Source organism: Oncorhynchus kisutch, unplaced genomic scaffold (assembly GCF_002021735.2).
Source record: "Oncorhynchus kisutch isolate 150728-3 unplaced genomic scaffold, Okis_V2 scaffold697, whole genome shotgun sequence".
Classification (NCBI taxonomy): Eukaryota; Metazoa; Chordata; class Actinopteri; order Salmoniformes; family Salmonidae; genus Oncorhynchus; species Oncorhynchus kisutch.
In genome coordinates, this window is record NW_022262642.1 from 212929 (window position 1) to 235000 (window position 22072).

The window sequence follows — 22072 nt, forward strand, 5'->3', positions numbered from 1 at the left end:
GAAGACAAGAAAAGATGTTTGTTCAAAACATCGACGGCGTCAAAAGTTTAAATACAGTGAGCTGTAAAACTATTGGGGTTGTGACGCATCTTCTGTTGTTGTTTTTGGCTCTGTACTCCCAGCACTTTGGATTTGAAATGATACAATGACTATGAGGTTAAAGGTCAGACTGTCAGCTTTAATTTGAGGTTATTTTCATCCATATCGGGTGAACAGTTTAGAAATTATAGTTATTTTTTGTATATTAGTTCCCCCATTTTAGGGGACCAAAAGTATTGGGACAATTTCACTCATATGTGTATTAAAGTAGGAAAAAGTTATGTATTTGGCCCAATATTTGTAGCACACAATGATTACATCAAACTTCATTCATACTCTACCCCAAGACATGCTGACCTCTCACCCTCAAGACATGCTGACCTCTCACCTCTAGACATGCTGATCTCTCACCCCAAGACATGCTGACCTCTCACCCCAAGACATGTTGATCTCTCACCTCAAGACATGCTGACCTCTCACCCCAAGACATGCTGACCTCTCACCCCAACACATGCTGACCTCTCACCCCAACACATGTTGATCTCTCACCCCAAGACATGCTGACCTCTCACCTCAAGACATGTTGACCTCTCACCATTACACTTAAGGGGAGGTTCGCATTTTTTTTGGGGGGGGGGATGATATTTGTGCGTCTGTTACTTTTCTCACTCGTCATTATTCACTTTTAATTCAGGATGATCTGTTGTCACGGTAGCATATGATTATATTCTATATTATATACATATTATATATATTTTATTATTATATTATATATTTAATTATATATATATTATTATTATTATATATTTATATTATATATTTATTATTATTATATATTATTATTATATTATATATATTATTATTATTATATTATATATATATTTATATTATATTATATTATTATTATTATATATTTATATTATATATTTATATTATATTATATTATATTATTATTATTATATATTTATATTATATATTTATATTATATTATATTATTATTATTATATTTATATTATATATTTATTATTATTATATATTATTATTATATTATATATATTATTATTATTATATTATATATATTATTATTATATTATATATTTATTATTATTATATATTTATATTATATATTTATATTATATTATATTATTATTATTATATATTTATATTATATATTTATTATTATTATATATTATTATTATATTATATTTATTATTATTATATTATATATATTATTATTATTATATTATATATTTATTATTATTATATATTTATATTATATATTTATATTATATTATATTATTATTATTATATATTTATATTATATATTATTATTATTATATATTATTATTATATTATATATATTATTATTATTATATTATATATATTATTATTATTATATTATATATTTATTATTATTATATATTATTATTATATTATATATTTATTATTATTATATATTATTATTATATTATATATATTATTATTATAATATATTTATTATTATTATATATTATTATTATATTATATATTTATATTATATATTTATATTATATATTTATATTATATTATATTATTATTATTATATATTATATTATATATTTATATTATATATTTATATTATATATTTATATTATATATATTTATATTATATTATATTATTATTATTCTATATTTATATTATTATATATTGTATATTATATATTATTATTATATTATATATATTATTATATTATATTATATCGTTATATTATATATTTATTATTATTATATTATATATTTATATTATATTATTATTATTATATTATATATTTATATTATATTATTATTATTATATTATATATTATATTATTATATTATATATTATTATTATATCATTATATTATATATATATTATCATTATATTATATCGTTATATTATATATTTATTATTATTATATTATATATTTATATTATATATACACATTCATGTAGGAATTTACATTTAGACATTGAAAACAACAACACATTTATCACCGTCTTCATAGTTCTGGAGCTGAACTGTTTATTCAGTTGTTCAACACATTCTCTCCAGTTCAACATTGGGTTGTGGTCTTGTCTGTTGATCTACTAATAAAACCCGTTGAATTGAGAGAGAAAGGAAGGAAGGAAGGAACATGTGCCTGATAAATACTATTTAATTATGAGCCTCCTTCAGGGGTTGTTTTTCACCTTGGTCTAATATAGCAGGATTTATAACAAGTCTTAGTCTAACTGAGATTAGATGTCAAACAAGGTCTTATTCCCCAGACACCTGTTCATTTATCAGTGAAGTGTAATTGTTTTTTTGGCACGTTGTATTCCACTCTGCCTTCCCCCTCTCTCTCTCTCTCTCTCTCTGTCTCTGTCTCTGCCTCTCTCTCTCTCTCTCTCTCTCTCTCTCTGTCTCTGTCTCTGCCTCTCTCTCTCTCTCTCTCTCTCTCTCTCTGTCTCTCTCTCTGTCTCTCTCTCTCTCTCTCTGTCTCTGTCTCTGCCTCTCTCTCTCTCTCTCTCTCTCTCTCTCTGTCTCTCTCTCTGTCTCTCTCTCTCTGTCTCTGTCTCTGCCTCTCTCTCTCTCTCTGTCTCTCTCTCTTTCTCTCTCTCTCTCTGTCTCTCTCTCTCTGTCTCTCTCTCTCTCTCTCTCTCTCTCTCTCTCTCTCTCTCTGTCTCTCTCTCTCTGTCTCTCTCTCTCTCTGTCTCTGTCTCTCTCTCTCTCTGTCTCTGTCTCTGTCTCTCTCTGTCTCTGTCTCTCTCTCTCTGTCTCTCTCTCTCTGTCTCTCTCTCTCTGTCTCTCTCTCTGTCTCTCTCTCTCTCTGTCTCTCTCTGTCTCTGTCTCTCTCTCTCTCTCTCTCTCTCTCTCTCTCTCTCTCTCCTCTCTCTCTCTCTCTCTGTCTCTCTCTCTCTGTCTCTCTCTCTGTCTCTCTCTCTCTCTGTCTCTCTCTGTCTCTGTCTCTCTCTCTCTCTCTCTCTCTCTCTCTCCCCCTCTCTCTGTCTCTCTCTCTCTCAATTCAATTCAATTCAAGGGGCTTTATTGGCATGGGAAACATGTGTTAACATTGCCAAAGCAAGTGACATTACAAATGTCATATTATATATATACAGTGTTTTAACAATGTACAAATGGTAAAGCATAAATATGGGTTGTATTTACAATGGTGTTTGTTCTTCACTGGTTGCCCTTTTCTCGTGGCAACAGGTCACAAATCTTGCTGCTGTGATGGCACACTGTGGAATTGGATTTGTTTTTCGAATTCTTTGTGGATCTGTGTAATCTGAGGGAAATATGTCTCTCTAATATGGTCATACATTGGACAGGAGGTTAGGAAGTGCAGCTCAGTTTCTCTCTCTCTCTCTGTCTCTCCCTCTCTCTGTCTCTCCCTCTCTGTCTCTCTGTCTCTCTCTCCCTCTCTCTCTCTCCCTCTCTCTGTCTCTCTCTCTTTGTGTCTCTCTGGGGGTTGGAACGCCCACAACCGAACAGGAACCATATCTCTCCCTCCCCGAGCCCTGAACATCCAATCATCTTCCAGTCCGAGGGTTACATAAACTCTTCTTTTATAAAAGACTGTTGCTTCTCCTCTCAGTACCGTCTCCATCTCAGTCCATTTCGGGAGTTGAGCCCGTCATTCTCTGACGTGCCGGAACATGCATTTTGGCGCAAAGCAGATGTTGAATTCATTCGAGTTGTATTATTAACAGATTGGCTATTTTTACTTGTTGGTGTGAGTTTTCCCTACCCAACTCACTTTCTTACATCAAAAGAGACAGTTTACAAGATCATTACAACTTAAAAACGACAAAATGGCACTTCAGAATAAAATCCTTCAACTGAGCTGCAGGAGTGTTTTGGGAGAAGTGCTCAACAAGAGGTTTTGCCAGTAATTCTCGCGCGCTGCTCAAATCTGCAACCAGCGAGTCGCTCCGGATCTGTGCAACCGGACAAGAGACTTTCCCGGAGGATTTGATCACACCGGGGGCCAGTGCGGAGGTGGTCGCTAAGGAGACCCGGATCAAGAGTCTGAAAGAGATGCCGGGACCCAGCGCCGTCAGCAACCTGATCGAGTTCTTTTTACCGGGACGGTTTCAGTAGAATCCACGAAATACAGGTGGGCTACTTGGTCTTTTGTTTTTGGATTGAATATTTCGGTGATTTTGCAACGATAGGCACATTTAGCATTTTACTTAGTTTATTGGAAAATACTTGAATCAACGGAAATGTTAGTAATTTAGTCAGGAACCATAAACTGGTGTTGGCTGGGACCCTTTTATTCGACCAACTGATTTGCCTATTTTCCCCCCTCCGACTTTCGGCCAAAGTCATGACATCATCAAACGTGTGTTTTAAATGACAAACACAATGCGTTTTGGGATGATTGTTTTTGTCTATAGGAATGTGTTACTACCACTTTTAGAAATAATGATTTAGAAATAATGATTTGCGTTCATAAATATGAGTCTCCGCTGGCTGGACTTGTATTCCTGCTCGGAGGCTAAATAATGATTTTCATAATATGAGTCTCCGCTGGCTGGACTTGTATTCCTGCTCGGAGGCTACCATCAAACATGCCATTTCTTGTTAAAATGGTTATATATTTATACTTTTTACACTCGTTTATATTGGGAAAGGTAAGTGCTGTACTCACGACGTAGACAGAAATGTGTTTTTTAATATGTAGTCTGCATATATATATATATGTGTTTTCTCTTTACTTTATTGGAAAATACTTGATACTTGATATGTGTAGATTACAGGGTAATGACAGGGTAATGGGTAACCAGGGTAATGACAGGGTAATGACAGGGTAATGGGTAATGACAGGGTAATGACAGGGTAAGGGTATGACCGGGTAATGACAGGTAGTGGGTAATACGGGTAATGGGTAATGACAGGGTAATGGGTAATGAACAGGGTAATGACAGGGTAATGGGTAATGACATGGTAATGGATAATGACAGTGTAATGGGTAATGACAGGGTAATGGGTAATGACAGGGTAATGACATGGTAGTGGGTAATGACAGGGTAATGACAGGGTAAGGGTAATGACAGGGTAATGGGTAAATGACAGGGTAATGGGTAATGACAGGGTAATGGGTAATGACAGGGTAAATGGGTAATGACAGGGTAATGGGTAATGACAGGGTAATGGGTAATGGCAGGGTAATGGGTAATGACAGGGTAATGGGTAATGGGACAGGGCAAATGGGTAATGACAGGGTAATGACAGGGTAATGGGCAATGACAGGGTAATGGGTAATGACAGGGTAATGTGGTAATGACAGGGTAATGGGCAATGACAGGGTAATGACATGGTAATGGGTAATGACAGGGTAATGTGTAATGCCAGGGTAATGGGTAATGACAGGGTAATGGGTAATGACAGGGTAATGACAGGGTAATGACATGGTAATGGGTAATGACAGGGTAATGGGTAATGACAGGGTAATGGGTAATGACAGGGTAATGACAGGGTAGTGGATAATGACAGGGTAATGACAGGGTAATGGGTAATGACAGGGTAATGGGACACTGCACGATGTGTTACGAATTTGCTATTAGTGACAACATGTTATGAATTTGCAAAACGTATGATTTCTATATGACTTATTACAATGTGTTGTGGTTAACGTTAGCTAGGCTGTGGGTTAAGAGTTAGGTTACAGGGGTTATTACGGTTATGGGTAGGGTTACCTAACATGCCAAGTAACTTAAAGTAGTTGATCATTAGTTATATTGCTAAAGTGGTCCGTGATGAAATCTAAAGGGCTTGCTAGACGTTCGCAGGTTTTTTAAGGCCCAACCCTTCCACATTCTGACATTTTACTGCACAAAACATCCCACTTTCTGTTTGCTTTTGCGTAACCGAGTGCATTGAGGAGACCGATTGCTGCTGGAGTCCAGACAGTCAACTCTTACCCGAACCCACACCCCGACTAGTGAAGTAAAACTCTCCCTTTCTCCCGTTGCATAAGTTTCCTCGGTGTCACCTGAGGTTAACCTGTCTGTCTGAGACCTGAAGGTGACGGTAAAACAGGGCACTGTGACACGCCAGACTAGTCTGTCTCCTATAACTCACTGTTGAAGAAGACAAGGCACTTTGTTACCTGGAAGTCAATAGGAAAAACACGCCTTCTGTAATCTACACTGTTAATGCACGTTGTTTTATCTGCCTACTATAGTTCATGTACTTCAGTTCAGTCTAATGAAAAAGAGACGGTCTACCTGGTAAATAACAGAACTAGGTTTCTGTAGACATACAGGTTAACGGTGTGCGCGTTGTTTTCGGTGAGAAAGAGACGTTCTACCTGGTAAATAACACAACTAGGTTTCTGTAGACATACAGGTTAACGGTGTTTACATACAGGTTACAGCGCGTTGTTTTCGGGGAAAAGGAGACGGTCTTTATAGTGCTGGTTGTGAGCTGAATGAATCCATTGTGAAATGAGGACGGGGGGGGGGAATAATACAACTGCCTTGAAACACGAGAACAGTTGTTTTCGGCACTTCCTTTGGGGGCGTTGGTGCCGGAGCTTGAGGACAGAGATGTGTCCCCCGGGGGGGCGCGTCAGAAGTAGTGTGGGGGGGGGGGGGGGGCGCGTTGCATAACCATCGGGGAAATGGAACCATTACTTAATAGGTGTTATGAAAATGGTGTCAGGAGAACAGTGGCGTGTGTTGTTCCACACAGCGGTAGGAGGGATAGAGAGCGATAGAGTGAAAGATTGGTTTAGTGTGACCCTCCATTATTTCTGAACGTAACCTAGTAATACTGCCTGTCTACATCTGGGTAGCCTGGGCCCAGGTCTCTTTGTGCTGTGTTGCCAAACTCCCCCCGTTGCCAAACTCCCCCCGTTGCCAAACTCCCCCCGTTGCCAAACTCCCCCCGTTGCCAAACTCCCGTTGCCAAACTCCCCCGTTGCCAAACTCCCGTTGCCAAACTCCTCCCGTTGCCAAACTCCCCCGTTGCCAAACTCCCCCGTTGCCAAACTCCCCCGTTGCCAAACTCCCCCGTTGCCAAACTCCCGTTGCCAAACTCCCGTTGCCAAACTCTCCCGTTGCCAAACTCTCCCGTTGCCAAACTCCCCCGTTGCCAAACTCCCCCGTTGCCAAACTCCCCCGTTGCCAAACTCCCCCGTTGCCAAACTCCCCCGTTGCCAAACTCCCCCGTTGCCAAACTCCCGTTGCCAAACTCTGTGAAATAGAAAGAGATGGGGATGAGGATAAGTTTAGTGTGACTCTAGATCAAAACACAGGAATCACATTCTATCGGTTTAAACCCCTAAACGGCAATCCCAGACAGGATGTTGACAGCCAATCCCAGACAGGATGTTGACAGCAAATCCCAGACACAGACAGGATGTTGACAGCAAATCCCAGACAGGGTGTTGACAGCAAATCCCAGACAGGATGTTGACAGCAAATCCCAGACAGGATGTTGACAGCAAATCCCAGACAGGATGTTGACAGCAAATCCCAGACAGGGTGTTGACAGCAAATCCCAGACAGGATGTTGACATCAAGGTTCCTCTCTCTCCCCAGATGGAACACTCTCAGAAGTATGGGAAGATCTTTAAATCTCGTTTCGGCCCCCAGCTGGTTGTGTCTATCGCAGGGCGGGATCTGGTTGCCGAGGTGCTGAGGACGGAGGGTGTGGCCCCGCAGAGAGGCAACATGGAGTCCTGGAAGGAGTACCGCGACCTGAGGGGCCGATCTACCGGACTTATCTCAGCGTGAGTCTGACCTCTGAACTACGACCTGTGACATCACGGGACGCAAAATGTTATACCACCTTTTTGAAAGGAGGAAAATCTAGAAATGATTCACACGGAGAAGAAGTATCGACTTCAGTTAGTTGGAATGAATATTGTTGTGTAAAATCATCAACGATGTACATAGGAACAAAACAACGAGATGTTTGACAAGTGAAGAATGTGTTTCTCAGAGCTCGTACATATTGTTCTGTAAAACCAGTACTGTCATGTTTCCATTTCAGTGTATTCTTATTTGTTACTTTAAAAAAAACTTGACAAAAGCTCTGAGGAAGGTTGTGAGGTCGACACGTAAAGCTCTGAGGAAGGTTGTGAGGTCGACACGTAAAGCTCTGAGGAAGGCCGTGAGGTCGACACGTAAAGCTCTGAGGAAGGCCGTGAGGTCGACACGTAAAGCTCTGAGGAAGGCCGTGAGGTCGACACGTAAAGCTCTGAGGAAGGCCGTGAGGTCGACACGTAAAGCTCTGAGGAAGGTTGTGAGGCCGACACGTAAAGCTCTGAGGAAGGTTGTGAGGTCGACACGTGAAGCTCTGAGGAAGGTTGTGAGGTCGACACGTAAAGCTCTGAGGAAGGCCGTGAGGTCGACACGTAAAGCTCTGAGGAAGGCCGTGAGGCCGACACGTAAAGCTCTGAGGAAGGCCGTGAGGCCGACACGTAAAGCTCTGAGGAAGGCCGTGAGGCCGACACGTAAAGCTCTGAGGAAGGTCGACACGTAAAGCTCTGAGGAAGGTTGTGAGGTCGACACGTAAAGCTCTGAGGAAGGTCGACACGTAAAGCTCTGAGGAAGGTTGTGTGGTCGACACGTAAAGCTCTGAGGAAGGTCGACACGTAAAGGTCGACACGTAAAGCACGTAAAGACCTCACGGCCTTCCTCAGAGCTTTACGTGTCGGCCTCACGGCTTTCCTCAGAGCTTTACGTGTCGACCTCACGGCTTTCCTCAGAGCTTTACGTGTCGACCTGACGGCCTTCCTCAGAGCTTTACGTGTCGGCCTCACGGCTTTCCTCAGAGCTTTACGTGTCGACCTCACGGCTTTCCTCAGAGCTTTACGTGTCGACCTCACGGCCGACACGTAAAGCTCTGAGGAAGGCCGTGAGGTCGACACGTAAAGCTCTGAGGAAGGCCGTGAGGTCGACACGTAAAGCTCTGAGGAAGGTCGACACGTAAAGCTCTGAGGAAGGTTGTGAGGTCGACACGTAAAGCTCTGAGGAAGGTTGTGTGGTCGACACGTAAAGCTCTGAGGAAGGTTGTGTGGTCGACACGTAAAGCTCTGAGGAAGGTTGTGTGGTCGACACGTAAAGCTCTGAGGAAGGTTGTGAGGTCGACACGTAAAGCTCTGAGGAAGGTTGTGAGGTCGACACGTAAAGCTCTGAGGAAGGCCGTGAGGTCGACACGTAAAGCTCTGAGGAAGGCCGTGAGGTCGACACGTAAAGCTCTGAGGAAGGCCGTGAGGTCGACACGTAAAGCTCTGAGGAAGGTCGACACGTAAAGCTCTGAGGAAGGTTGTGTGGTCGACACGTAAAGCTCTGAGGAAGGTCGACACGTAAAGCTCTGAGGAAGGTTGTGTGGTCGACACGTAAAGCTCTGAGGAAGGTCGACACGTAAAGCTCTGAGGAAGGTTGTGTGGTCGACACGTAAAGCTCTGAGGAAGGCCGTGAGGCCGACACGTAAAGCTCTGAGGAAGGCCGTGAGGTCGACACGTAAAGCTCTGAGGAAGGCCGTGAGGTCGACACGTAAAGCTCTGAGGAAGGCCGACACGTAAAGCTCTGAGGAAGGCCGTGAGGCCGACACGTAAAGCTCTGAGGAAGGCCGTGAGGTCGACACGTAAAGCTCTGAGGAAGGCCGTGAGGCCGACACGTAAAGCTCTGAGGAAGGCCGTGAGGTCGACACGTAAAGCTCTGAGGAAGGCCGTGAGGTCGACACGTAAAGCTCTGAGGAAGGCCGTGAGGCCGACACGTAAAGCTCTGAGGAAGGACCGTGAGGCCGACACGTAAAGCTCTGAGGAAGGACCGTGAGGCCGACACGTAAAGCTCTGAGGAAGGACCGTGAGGCCGACACGTAAAGCTCTGAGGAAGGACCGTGAGGCCGACACGTAAAGCTCTGAGGAAGGACCGTGAGGCCGACACGTAAAGCTCTGAGGAAGGCCGTAAAGTTAAATAAAGGTCAAATAAATATCCCTCCTGATTGCGGGAATCTTCCCAACCAGGATTTCTGTGAAAAACCTTTTAGTTAGTTGTCTCTGACCACCTTCTCTCCCTTTCATCTCTGTAGGGAGGGTGAGGACTGGTTGAAGATGCGTAGCATCCTCCGTCAGCTGATCATGAGACCGAAGGACGTGGCTCAGTTCTCTGACGACGTGAATGCTGTGGTGGAGGACCTGGTGAAGAGAGTGGATACACTGAGGAGCCAGCAGTCAGACGGACTCACTGTATTCAATATTAACGATCTGTTTTTCAAATACGCAATGGAAGGTGGGTAGTGGGTACAGGGAGGGTGGGTAGTGGGTACAGGGAGGGTGGGTAGTGGGTACAGGGAGGATTGGTAGTGGGTACAGGGAGGATGGGTAGTGGGTACAGGGAGGGTGGGTAGTGGGTACAGGGAGGATGGGTAGTGGGTACAGGGAGCATGGGTAGTGGGTACAGGGAGGATGGGTAGTGGGTACAGTGAGGATGGGTAGTGGGTACAGGGAAGATAGGTAGTGGGTACAGGGAGGATGGGTAGTGGGTACAGGGAGGATGGGTAGTGGGTACAGGGAGGATGGGTAGTGAACACAGGGAGGATGGGTACAGGGAGGATGGGTACAGGGAGGATGGGTAGTGGGTACAGGGAGAATAGGTAGTGGGTACAGGGAGGATAGGTAGTGGGTACAGGGAGGATGAGTAGTGGGTACAGGGAGGATGGGTACAGGGATAATAGGTAGTGGGTACAGGGAGGATAGGTAGTGGGTACAGGGAGGATAGGTAGTGGGTACAGGGAGGATGGGTAGTGGGTACAGGGAGGATGGGTACAGGGAGGATGGGTAGTGGGTACAGGGAGAGGATGGGTACAGGGAGAATAGGTAGTGGGTACAGGGAGGATAGGTAGTGGGTACAGGGAGGATGGGTAGTGGGTACAGGGAGGATAGGTACAGGGAGAATAGGTAGTGGGTACAGGGATGATGGGTAGTGGGTACAGGGAGGATGGGTAGTGGGTACAGGGAGAGGATGGGTAGTGGGTACAGGGAGGATGGGTAGTGGGTACAGGGAGGATGGGTAGTGGGTACAGGGAGGATGGGTAGTGGGTACAGGGAGGATGGGTACAGGGAGAATAGGTAGTGGGTACAGGGAGGATGGGTAGTGGGTACAGGGAGGATGGGTACAGGGAGAATAGGTAGTGGGTACAGGGAGGATGGGTAGTGGGTACAGGGAGGATGGGTACTAGTCAGTTATCACTCCAGTATATCAGGTTTCATGTAGACTACTGTATCTGTTTAGACTCTGTGGGAAGTCTGTTATTGAGGGTGCAGAACTCCTTTACAGATGTGGCAGACATCATTTCCATTTGTCATACCAGCTAAACTAAAACTAATAAACCCCAACTTTCTAGTGCTCTTTTTTTTTCCTTCTATCTTCAAGTTAATTTACCTTCCTCCTCATCTTCTCCCAGGTATGGCAGCCATCTTGTACGAGGACCGTCTGGGCTGCTTGGAGAATGAGATTCCTCAGAAGAGCCAGGACTACATCGCAGCCCTGCACCTGATGTTTAGTTCCTTTAAGATGACTATGTACGCCGGGGCCATCCCCAAGTGGCTCAGAACCATCATCCCCAGACCCTGGGAGGAGTTCTGCAGCTCCTGGGACGGACTCTTCAGTTTCAGTACGTTTCGCTGTTGCTGTGTTTTGACCTTTAAAAGACTGGTGATTTACCACCCGGTGTTTTGACCTTTAAAAGACTGGTGATTTACCACCCGGTGTTTTGACCTTTAAAAGACTGGTGATTTACCACCCGGTGTTTTGACCTTTAAAAGACTGGTGATTTACCACCCGGTGTTTTGACCTTTAAAAGACTGGTGATTTACCACCCTGTGTTTGACCTTTAAAAGACTGGTGATTTACCACCCGGTGTTTTGACCTTTAAAAGACTGGTGATTTACTACCCGGTGTTTTGACCTTTAAAAGACTGGTGATTTACCACCCGGTGTTTTGACCTTTAAAAGACTGGTGATTTACCACCCGGTGTTTGACCTTTAAAAGACTGGTGATTTACCACCCGGTGTTTGACCTTTAAAAGCCTCAGACTGGTGATTTACCACCCGGTGTTTGACCTTTAAAAGACTGGTGATTTACCACCCGGTGTTTGACCTTTAAAAGCCTCAGACTAGTGATTTACCACCCAGTGTTTTGACCTTTAAAAGACTGGTGATTTACTACCCGGTGTTTGACCTTTAAAAGACTGGTGATTTACCACCCGGTGTTTGACCTTTAAAAGACTGGTGATTTACCACCCGGTGTTTTGACCTTTAAAAGACTGGTGATTTACCACCCGGTGTTTGACCTTTAAAAGCCTCAGACTGGTGATTTACCACCCGGTGTTTGACCTTTAAAAGCCTCAGACTGGTGATTTTACCACCCAGTGTTTGACCTTTAAAAGCCTCAGACTGGTGATTTACCACCCGGTGTTTTGACCTTTAAAAAACTGGTGATTTACCACCCGGTGTTTGACCTTTAAAAGACTGGTGATTTACCACCCGGTGTTTGACCTTTAAAAGCCTCAGACTGGTGATTTACTACCCGGTGTTTTGACCTTTAAAAGACTGGTGATTTACCACCTGGTGTTTTGACCTTTAAAAGACTGGTGATTTACCACCCGGTGTTTGACCTTTAAAAGACTGGTGATTTACCACCCGGTGTTTGACCTTTTAAAAGCCTCAGACTGGTGATTTACCACCCGTGTTTTGACCTTTTAAAAGCCTCAGACTGGTGATTTACCACCTGGTGTTTTGACCTTTAAAAGACTGGTGATTTACCACCCGGTGTTTGACCTTTAAAAGCCTCAGACTGGTGATTTACCACCCGGTGTTTGACCTTTTAAAGCCTCAGACTGGTAATTTACCACCCAGTGTTTTGACCTTATAAAAGCCTCAGACTGGTGATTTACCACCCTGTGTTTTGACCTTTTAAAAGGCTCCGACTGGTGATTTACCACCCGGTGTTTTGACCTTTTAAAAGCCTCAGACTGGTGATTTACCACCCGTGTTTTGACCTTTAAAAGCCTCAGACTGGTGATTTACAACCCGGTGTTTTGACCTTTAAAAGCCTCAGACTGGTGATTTACCACCCGGTGTTTTGACCTTTAAAAGCCTCAGACTGGTGATTTACCACCCGGTGTTTTGACCTTTAAAAGCCTGAGACTGGTGATTTACCACCCGGTGTTTGACCTTTAAAAGCCTCAGACTGGTGATTTACTACCCGGTGTTTTGACCTTTAAAAGCCTCAGACTGGTGATTTACCACCCGGTGTTTGACCTTTAAAAGCCTCAGACTGGTTATTTACTACCCGGTGTTTTGACCTTTTAAAAGCCTCAGACTGGTGATTTACCACCCAGTGTTTGACCTTTAAAAGACTGGTGATTTACCACCCGGTGTTTGACCTTTAAAAGACTGGTGATTTACCACCCAGTGTTTCACCTTTAAAAGCCTCAGACTGGTGATTTACCACCCGGTGTTTTGACCTTTTAAAAGCCTCAGACTGGTGATTTACCACCCAGTGTTTTGACCTTTAAAAGCCTCAGACTGGTGATTTACCACCCGGTGTTTGACCTTTTAAAAGCCTCAGACTGGTGATTTACCACCCGTGTTTTGACCTTTTAAAAGCCTCAGACTGGTGATTTACCACCCGGTGTTTTGACCTTTAAAAGACTGGTGATTTACCACCCGGTGTTTGACCTTTAAAAGACTGGTGATTTACCACCCAGTGTTTCACCTTTAAAAGCCTCAGACTGGTGATTTACCACCCTGTGTTTTGACCTTTTAAAAGCCTCAGACTGGTGATTTACCACCCGGTGTTTTGACCTTTTAAAAGCCTCAGACTGGTCATTTACCACCTGGTGTTTTGACCTTTTAAAAGGCTCAGACTGGTCATTTACCACCTGGTGTTTTGACCTTTTAAAAGCCTCAGACTGGTGATTTACCACCCGGTGTTTTGACCTTTAAAAGACTGGTGATTTACCACCCGGTGTTTGACCTTTAAAAGACTGGTGATTTACCACCCGGTGTTTGACCTTTTAAAAGCCTCAGACTGGTGATTTACCACCCGTGTTTTGACCTTTTAAAAGCCTCAGACTGGTGATTTACCACCCGGTGTTTTGACCTTTTAAAAGCCTCAGACTGGTCATTTACCACCTGGTGTTTTGACCTTTTAAAAGGCTCAGACTGGTCATTTACCACCTGGTGTTTTGACCTTTTAAAAGGCTCAGACTGGTGATTTACCACCCGGTGTTTTGACCTTTTAAAAGCCTCCGACTGGTGATTTACCACCCGGTGTTTTGACCTTTTAAAAGCCTCAGACTGGTGATTTACCACCCGTGTTTTGACCTTTAAAAGCCTCAGACTGGTGATTTACAACCCGGTGTTTTGACCTTTAAAAGCCTCAGACTGGTGATTTACCACCCGGTGTTTTGACCTTTAAAAGCCTCAGACTGGTGATTTACCACCCGGTGTTTTGACCTTTAAAAGCCTGAGACTGGTGATTTACCACCCGGTGTTTGACCTTTAAAAGCCTCAGACTGGTGATTTACTACCCGGTGTTTTGACCTTTAAAAGCCTCAGACTGGTGATTTACCACCCGGTGTTTGACCTTTAAAAGCCTCAGACTGGTTATTTACTACCCGGTGTTTTGACCTTTTAAAAGCCTCAGACTGGTGATTTACCACCCAGTGTTTGACCTTTAAAAGACTGGTGATTTACCACCCGGTGTTTGACCTTTAAAAGACTGGTGATTTACCACCCAGTGTTTCACCTTTAAAAGCCTCAGACTGGTGATTTACCACCCGGTGTTTTGACCTTTTAAAAGCCTCAGACTGGTGATTTACCACCCAGTGTTTTGACCTTTAAAAGCCTCAGACTGGTGATTTACCACCCGGTGTTTGACCTTTTAAAAGCCTCAGACTGGTGATTTACCACCCGTGTTTTGACCTTTTAAAAGCCTCAGACTGGTGATTTACCACCCGGTGTTTTGACCTTTAAAAGACTGGTGATTTACCACCCGGTGTTTGACCTTTAAAAGACTGGTGATTTACCACCCAGTGTTTCACCTTTAAAAGCCTCAGACTGGTGATTTACCACCCTGTGTTTTGACCTTTTAAAAGCCTCAGACTGGTGATTTACCACCCAGTGTTTTGACCTTTAAAAGCCTCAGACTGGTGATTTACCACCCGGTGTTTGACCTTTTAAAAGCCTCAGACTGGTGATTTACCACCCGTGTTTTGACCTTTTAAAAGCCTCAGACTGGTGATTTACCACCCTGTGTTTTGACCTTTAAAAGACTGGTGATTTACCACCCGGTGTTTGACCTTTAAAAGCCTCAGACTGGTGATTTACCACCCGGTGTTTGACCTTTAAAAGACTCAGACTGGTCTGACTGCTGAGAGCTACTTTATTGAGGAGAAATGTCTCACCTACACTCTTAGAACAACATCAAATGCTACTTCATCTGTCTCCATAGGAGAACCCTTTGTAGAACCCTTTTGGGTTCCAGGTAGAACCCATTCTGGCTTCCAGGTAGAACCCCTTACACAGAGTGTTCTACATGGAACTCAAAATGATTCTACCTGAAAACCAAAATGATTTTTTACCAGGACCTGAAACCCAAAATGTTCTACCTGGAACCAAAAGGGTTCTACCTGAAACCCCAAAGGATTTTTCACCAGGATCCATAAAGGGTTATCCTATGGGGACAGACAAAGAACCCTTTTCAAACCCTTTATTTCTCTGGATAAGAGCGTCTGATAAATGACTCACTTGTGAATGCATGCATGTAACCCAATACTGTTGTTCTGAACTAGAGATGAATATGTTGCCATAACCCTCTCCCCCCCCCCCCAGGCCAGATCCATGTAGATAAGCGTCTGGGGGAGATCCAGGATCTGGTGTCCCGAGGAGAGATGGTGAAGGGGGGGCTGTTAACTCACATGCTGGTGACCCGAGAGATGAACCTGGAGGAGATCTACGCTAACATGACTGAGATGTTACTGGCTGGGGTGGATACGGTGAGCAGTAGGGGAGATGTTACTGGGGTGGACACGGTGAGCAGTAGGGGAGATGTTACTGGGGTGGACACGGTGAGCAGTAGGGGAGATGTTACTGGGGTGGGGTGGACACGGTGAGCAGTAGGGGAGATGTTACTGGGGTGGGGTGGATACGGTGAGCAGTAGGGGAGATGTTACTGGGGTGGACACGGTGAGCAGTAGGGGAGATGTTACTGGGGTGGGGTGGATACGGTGAGCAGTAGGGGAGATGTTACTGGGGTGGACACGGTGAGCAGTAGGGGAGATGTTACTGGGGTGGACACGGTGAGCAGTGGGGAGATGTTACTGGGGTGGGGTGGATACGGTGAGCAGTAGGGGAGATGTTACTGGGGTGGGGTGGACACGGTGAGCAGTAGGGGAGATGTTACTGGGGTGGGGTGGACACGGTGAGCAGTAGGGGAGATGTTACTGGGGTGGGGTGGATACGGTGAGCAGTAGGGGAGATGTTACTGGGGTGGACACGGTGAGCAGTAGGGGAGATGTTACTGGGGTGGGGTGGATACGGTGAGCAGTAGGGGAGATGTTACTGGGGTGGACACGGTGAGCAGTAGGGGAGATGTTACTGGGGTGGGGTGGATACGGTGAGCAGTAGGGGAGATGTTACTGGGGTGGGGTGGACACGGTGAGCAGTAGGGGAGATGTTACTGGGGTGGACACGGTGAGCAGTAGGGGAGATGTTACTGGGGTGGATACGGTGAGCAGTAGGGGAGATGTTACTGGGGTGGACACGGTGAGCAGTAGGGGAGATGTTACTGGGGTGGACACGGTGAGCAGTAGGGGAGATGTTACTGGGGTGGACACGGTGAGCAGTAGGGGAGATGTTACTGGGGTGGACACGGTGAGCAGTAGGGGAGATGTTACTGGGGTGGACACGGTGAGCAGTAGGGGAGATGTTACTGGGGTGGACACGGTGAGCAGTAGGGGAGATGTTACTGGGGTGGGGTGGACACGGTGAGCAGTAGGGGAGATGTTACTGGGGTGGACACGGTGAGCAGTAGGGGATATGTTACTGGGTGGACACGGTGAGCAGTAGAGGAGATGTTACTGGGGTGGACACGGTGAGCAGTAGGGGATATGTTACTGGGGTGGGGTGGACACGGTGAGCAGTAGGGGAGATGTTACTGGGGTGGACACGGTGAGCAGTAGGGGAGATGTTACTGGGGTGGACACGGTGAGCAGTAGGGGATATGTTACTGGGGTGGGGTGGACACGGTGAGCAGTAGGGGAGATGTTACTGGGGTGGACACGGTGAGCAGTAGGGGAGATGTTACTGGGGTGGACACGGTGAGCAGTAGGGGAGATGTTACTGGGGTGGGGTGGACACGGTGAGCAGTAGGGGAGATGTTACTGGGGTGGACACGGTGAGCAGTAGGGGATATGTTACTGGGGTGGACACGGTGAGCAGTAGGGGATATGTTACTGGGGTGGGGTGGACACGGTGAGCAGTAGGGGAGATGTTACTGGGGTGGACACGGTGAGCAGTAGGGGAGATGTTACTGGGGTGGACACGGTGAGCAGTAGGGGAGATGTTACTGGGGTGGGGTGGACACGGTGAGCAGTAGGGGAGATGTTACTGGGGTGGGGTGGACACGGTGAGCAGTAGGGGAGATGTTACTGGGGTGGGGTGGACACGGTGAGCAGTAGGGGAGATGTTACTGGGGTGGACAACGGTGAGCAGTAGGGGAGATGTTACTGGGGTGGGGTGGACACGGTGAGCAGTAGGGGAGATGTTACTGGGGTGGGGTGGACACGGTGAGCAGTAGGGGAGATGTTACTGGGGTGGGGTGGACACGGTGAGCAGTAGGGGAGATGTTACTGGGATGGGGTGGACACGGTGAGCAGTAGGGGAGATGTTACTGGGGTGGACACGGTGAGCAGTAGGGGAGATGTTACTGGCTGGGGTGGACACGGTGAGCAGTAGGGGAGATGTTACTGGGGTGGGGTGGATACGGTGAGCAGTAGGGGAGATGTTACTGGGGTGGACACGGTGAGCAGTAGGGGAGATGTTACTGGGGTGGGGTGGACACGGTGAGCAGTAGGGGAGATGTTACTGGGGTGGACACGGTGAGCAGTAGGGGAGATGTTACTGGGGTGGGGTGGACACGGTGAGCAGTAGGGGAGATGTTACTGGGGTGGGGTGGATACGGTGAGCAGTAGGGGAGATGTTACTGGGGTGGGGTGGACACGGTGAGCAGTAGGGGAGATGTTACTGGGGTGGGGTGGACACGGTGAGCAGTAGGGGAGATGTTACTGGGGTGGGGGTGGACACGGTGAGCAGTAGGGGAGATGTTACTGGGGTGGGGTGGACACGGTGAGCAGTAGGGGAGATGTTACTGGGGTGGGGTGGATACGGTGAGCAGTAGGGGAGATGTTACTGGGGTGGACACGGTGAGCAGTAGGGGAGATGTTACTGGGGTGGACACGGTGAGCAGTAGGGGAGATGTTACTGGGGTGGGGTGGACACGGTGAGCAGTAGGGGAGGGTTAACCCAGCTATAACGTTTCTCTCCCTCCTGTTTTGTCCCCCCCCCCATTCTGTTGGTTGGAGCCTCTCAGGGGGTGTTTAGTCTTGGTTCCCACCAGACATCTCCGTGTGTGTGTGAACTGTGTGTATAGCAGAGACTGCCAGGGTGTTGTGAGACGTCAGATTAATGTGACGTGTCAATGAGAGTTGGCCTGGGGGGGGGGGGGGGGGGGGGGTCACATCTTGGCAGGAGGGTTGGGTTTGCAGACTGCCTCTGTCCAGCCTCCTCTCAGCTCCTCTCAGCTGTAACAGTGTGTTATGCTCTGGGAGGTGGAAGAGGGTTTAAGCCCTGCAGGGAGGCTGTCATATGATTCCCCCTGGTTGCCAGGGTGTTGCCATGGTGTTGCCAGGGTCTTGCCAGCTGAGGAAACCAAGAGAAGGATCAAGCCTCTGATCTTCCGTCCCTCCTTCTGTCTGTGTGTCCTCGCTGGGACGCTGACCTCAGGATGAACCCTGCTGGGGGAGGGAGGGAGGGAGGGAGGGAGGGAGGGAGGGAGGGAGGGAGGGAGGGAGGGAGGGAGGGAGGGAGGGAGGGAGGGAGGGAGGGAGAGGAGGGAGAGGAGGGGGAGATGGTTGTGAGAACAAAAGGCCTAGCCCCATTTTATATCTGGTTCTAACATGTGTCCTTTGTCCTGATCTTGTCCCATTTTGTTTTAGACTGGTGTAGATGTTTTTAAAAGTTGCATTGTGATCTGATTGCGATCAGATCTTCCTGACCACCTCCGAAGGTAGTCAGATTGTGTCTGGATATCAAGTGTAAACAGATCTGGACGGTCAAACCATTTGAAATCATCGTTAGACCGCCTGGTCAAACCATTGACTTTATGGAGACATGGTGGACGACATACAGGGAGGAACCAGGATATCTGGTCACCATGGAGACACGGTGGACAACATACAGGGAGGAACCAGGATATCTGGTCACCATGGAGACACGGTGGACAACATACAGGGAGGAACCAGGATATCTGGTCACCATGGAGACACGGTGGACAACATACAGGGAGGAACCAGGATATCTGGTCACCATGGAGACACGGTGGACAACATACAGGGAGGAACCAGGATATCTGGTCACCATGGAGACACGGTGGACAACATACAGGGAGGAACCAGGATATCTGGTCACCATGGAGACACGGTGGACAACATACAGGGAGGAACCGGGATATCTGGTCACCATGGAGACACGGTGGACAACATACAGGGAGGAACCAGGATATCTGGTCACCATGGAGACACGGTGGACGGATAGGAGACTCATTTTAATACCGTGTGTAGATACAACGGCTACGATGTGGTACAATCAGATTGTGGATAAATTCAGTACAAGGAATGCATGTTAGCACCAGGTATAAACGAGGTGTGTGTGTGTGAGTGAAAGGGACAGAAAGAGAGAACAAAAGCAAGGTCTCTCTGCGACATAAGAACGACTGTGTGGGAGGGAGAGAGAGAGGGAGGGAGAGGGGGGAGGGAGGGAGGGTTAGGAGAACAAAAGCAAGGTCTGTCTGTGTGACATAAGAACCGCTGTGTGGGGGAGAGAGGGAGATGACTACAAAGGGAAGGAGAGGGGGGGAGGGAGGGAGGGAGATGACTACAAAGGGAAGGAGAGGGGGATGGAGGGAGGGAGAGGGGGGGAGAGAGGGAGGGAGAGGGGGGAGAGAGAGGGAGGGAGGGAGGGAGGGAGAGGGGGGAGAGAGGGAGGGAGATGGCTACAAAGGGAAGGAGAGGGGGATGGAAGGAGGGAGAGGGGGGGAGGGAGGGAGAGGGAGGGAGGGAGGGAGGGAGAGGGGGAGAGAGGGATTTGAATAAAGGAACGAGGAAATGGAGAACTGAGATTAGAGGAGAGGAGACGAGGAAACAGGGACAGTTGAATAGTTATAGGAGACATTAGGAGACAACACACTGTGTGTTTGAGACAGAGAAACAGTTGAATAGTTTTAGGAGACATTAGGAGACATTAGGAGGCAACACACAGTGTGTTTGAGACAGAGAAACAGTTGAATAGTTTTAGGAGACATTAGGAGACAACACACAGTGTGTTTGAGACAGAGAAACAGTTGAATAGTTATAGGAGACATTAGGAGACATTAGGAGACAACACACAGTGTGTTTGAGACAGAGAAACAGTTGAATAGTTTTAGGAGACATTAGGAGACAACACACAGTGTGTTTGAGACAGAGAAACAGTTGAATAGTTTTAGGAGACATTAGGAGACAACACACAGTGTGTTTGAGACAGAGAAACAGTTGAATAGTTATAGGAGACATTAGGAGACAACACACAGTGTGTTTGAGACAGAGAAACAGTTGAATAGTTATAGGAGACATTAGGAGACATTAGGAGACAACACACAGTGTGTTTGAGACAGAGAAACAGTTGAATAGTTTTAGGAGACATTAGGAGACAACACACAGTGTGTTTGAGACAGAGAAACAGTTGAATAGTTATAGGAGACATTAGGAGACATTAGGAGACAACACACAGTGTGTTTGAGACAGAGAAACAGTTGAATAGTTTTAGGAGACATTAGGAGACAACACACAGTGTGTTTGAGACAGAGAAACAGTTGAATAGTTTTAGGAGACCTTAGGAGACATTAGGAGACAACACACAGTGTGTTTGAGACAGAGAAACAGTTGAATAGTTATAGGAGACATTAGGAGACATTAGGAGACAACACACAGTGTGTTTGAGACAGAGAAACAGTTGAATAGTTTTAGGAGACCTTAGGAGACATTAGGAGACAACACACAGTGTGTTTGAGACAGAGAAACAGTTGAATAGTTTTAGGAGACATTAGGAGACAACACACAGTGTGTTTGAGACAGAGAAACAGTTGAATAGTTTTAGGAGACATTAGGAGACAACACACAGTGTGTTTGAGACAGAGAAACAGTTGAATAGTTATAGGAGACATTAGGAGACAACACACAGTGTGTTTGAGACAGAGAAACAGTTGAATAGTTATAGGAGACATTAGGAGACAACACACAGTGTGTTTGAGACAGAGAAACAGTTGAATAGTTTTAGGAGACATTAGGAGACAACACACAGTGTGTTTGAGACAGAGAAACAGTTGAATAGTTTTAGGAGACCTTAGGAGACATTAGGAGACAACACACAGTGTGTTTGAGACAGAGAAACAGTTGAATAGTTTTAGGAGACCTTAGGAGACATTAGAAGACAACACACAGTGTGTTTGAGACAGAGAAACAGTTGAATAGTTATAGGAGACATTAGGAGACATTAGGAGACAACACACAGTGTGTTTGAGACAGAGAAACAGTTGAATAGTTTTAGGAGACATTAGGAGACAACACACAGTGTGTTTGAGACAGAGAAACAGTTGAATAGTTTTACGAGACCTTAGGAGACATTAGGAGACAACACACAGTGTGTTTGAGACAGAGAAACAGTTGAATAGTTATAGGAGACATTAGGAG

General features: G+C 45.7%; 1 protein-coding gene across 1 annotated transcript in view; it reads left to right on the forward strand.

Moving 5' to 3' along the window:
* The first annotated feature begins 3911 nt into the window (after window positions 1-3911).
* Window positions 3912-22072, forward strand: part of LOC116361459 (cytochrome P450 27C1-like) — a 26509-nt gene continuing 8348 nt past the window's right edge. Inside the window, 6 exon segments of the mRNA XM_031815897.1 lie at window positions 3912-4117; window positions 4119-4157; window positions 7591-7781; window positions 10091-10290; window positions 11465-11674; window positions 15900-16063. Coding sequence (XP_031671757.1) covers window positions 4079-4117; window positions 4119-4157; window positions 7591-7781; window positions 10091-10290; window positions 11465-11674; window positions 15900-16063 — 843 coding nt within the window. The 5' untranslated portion in view covers window positions 3912-4078.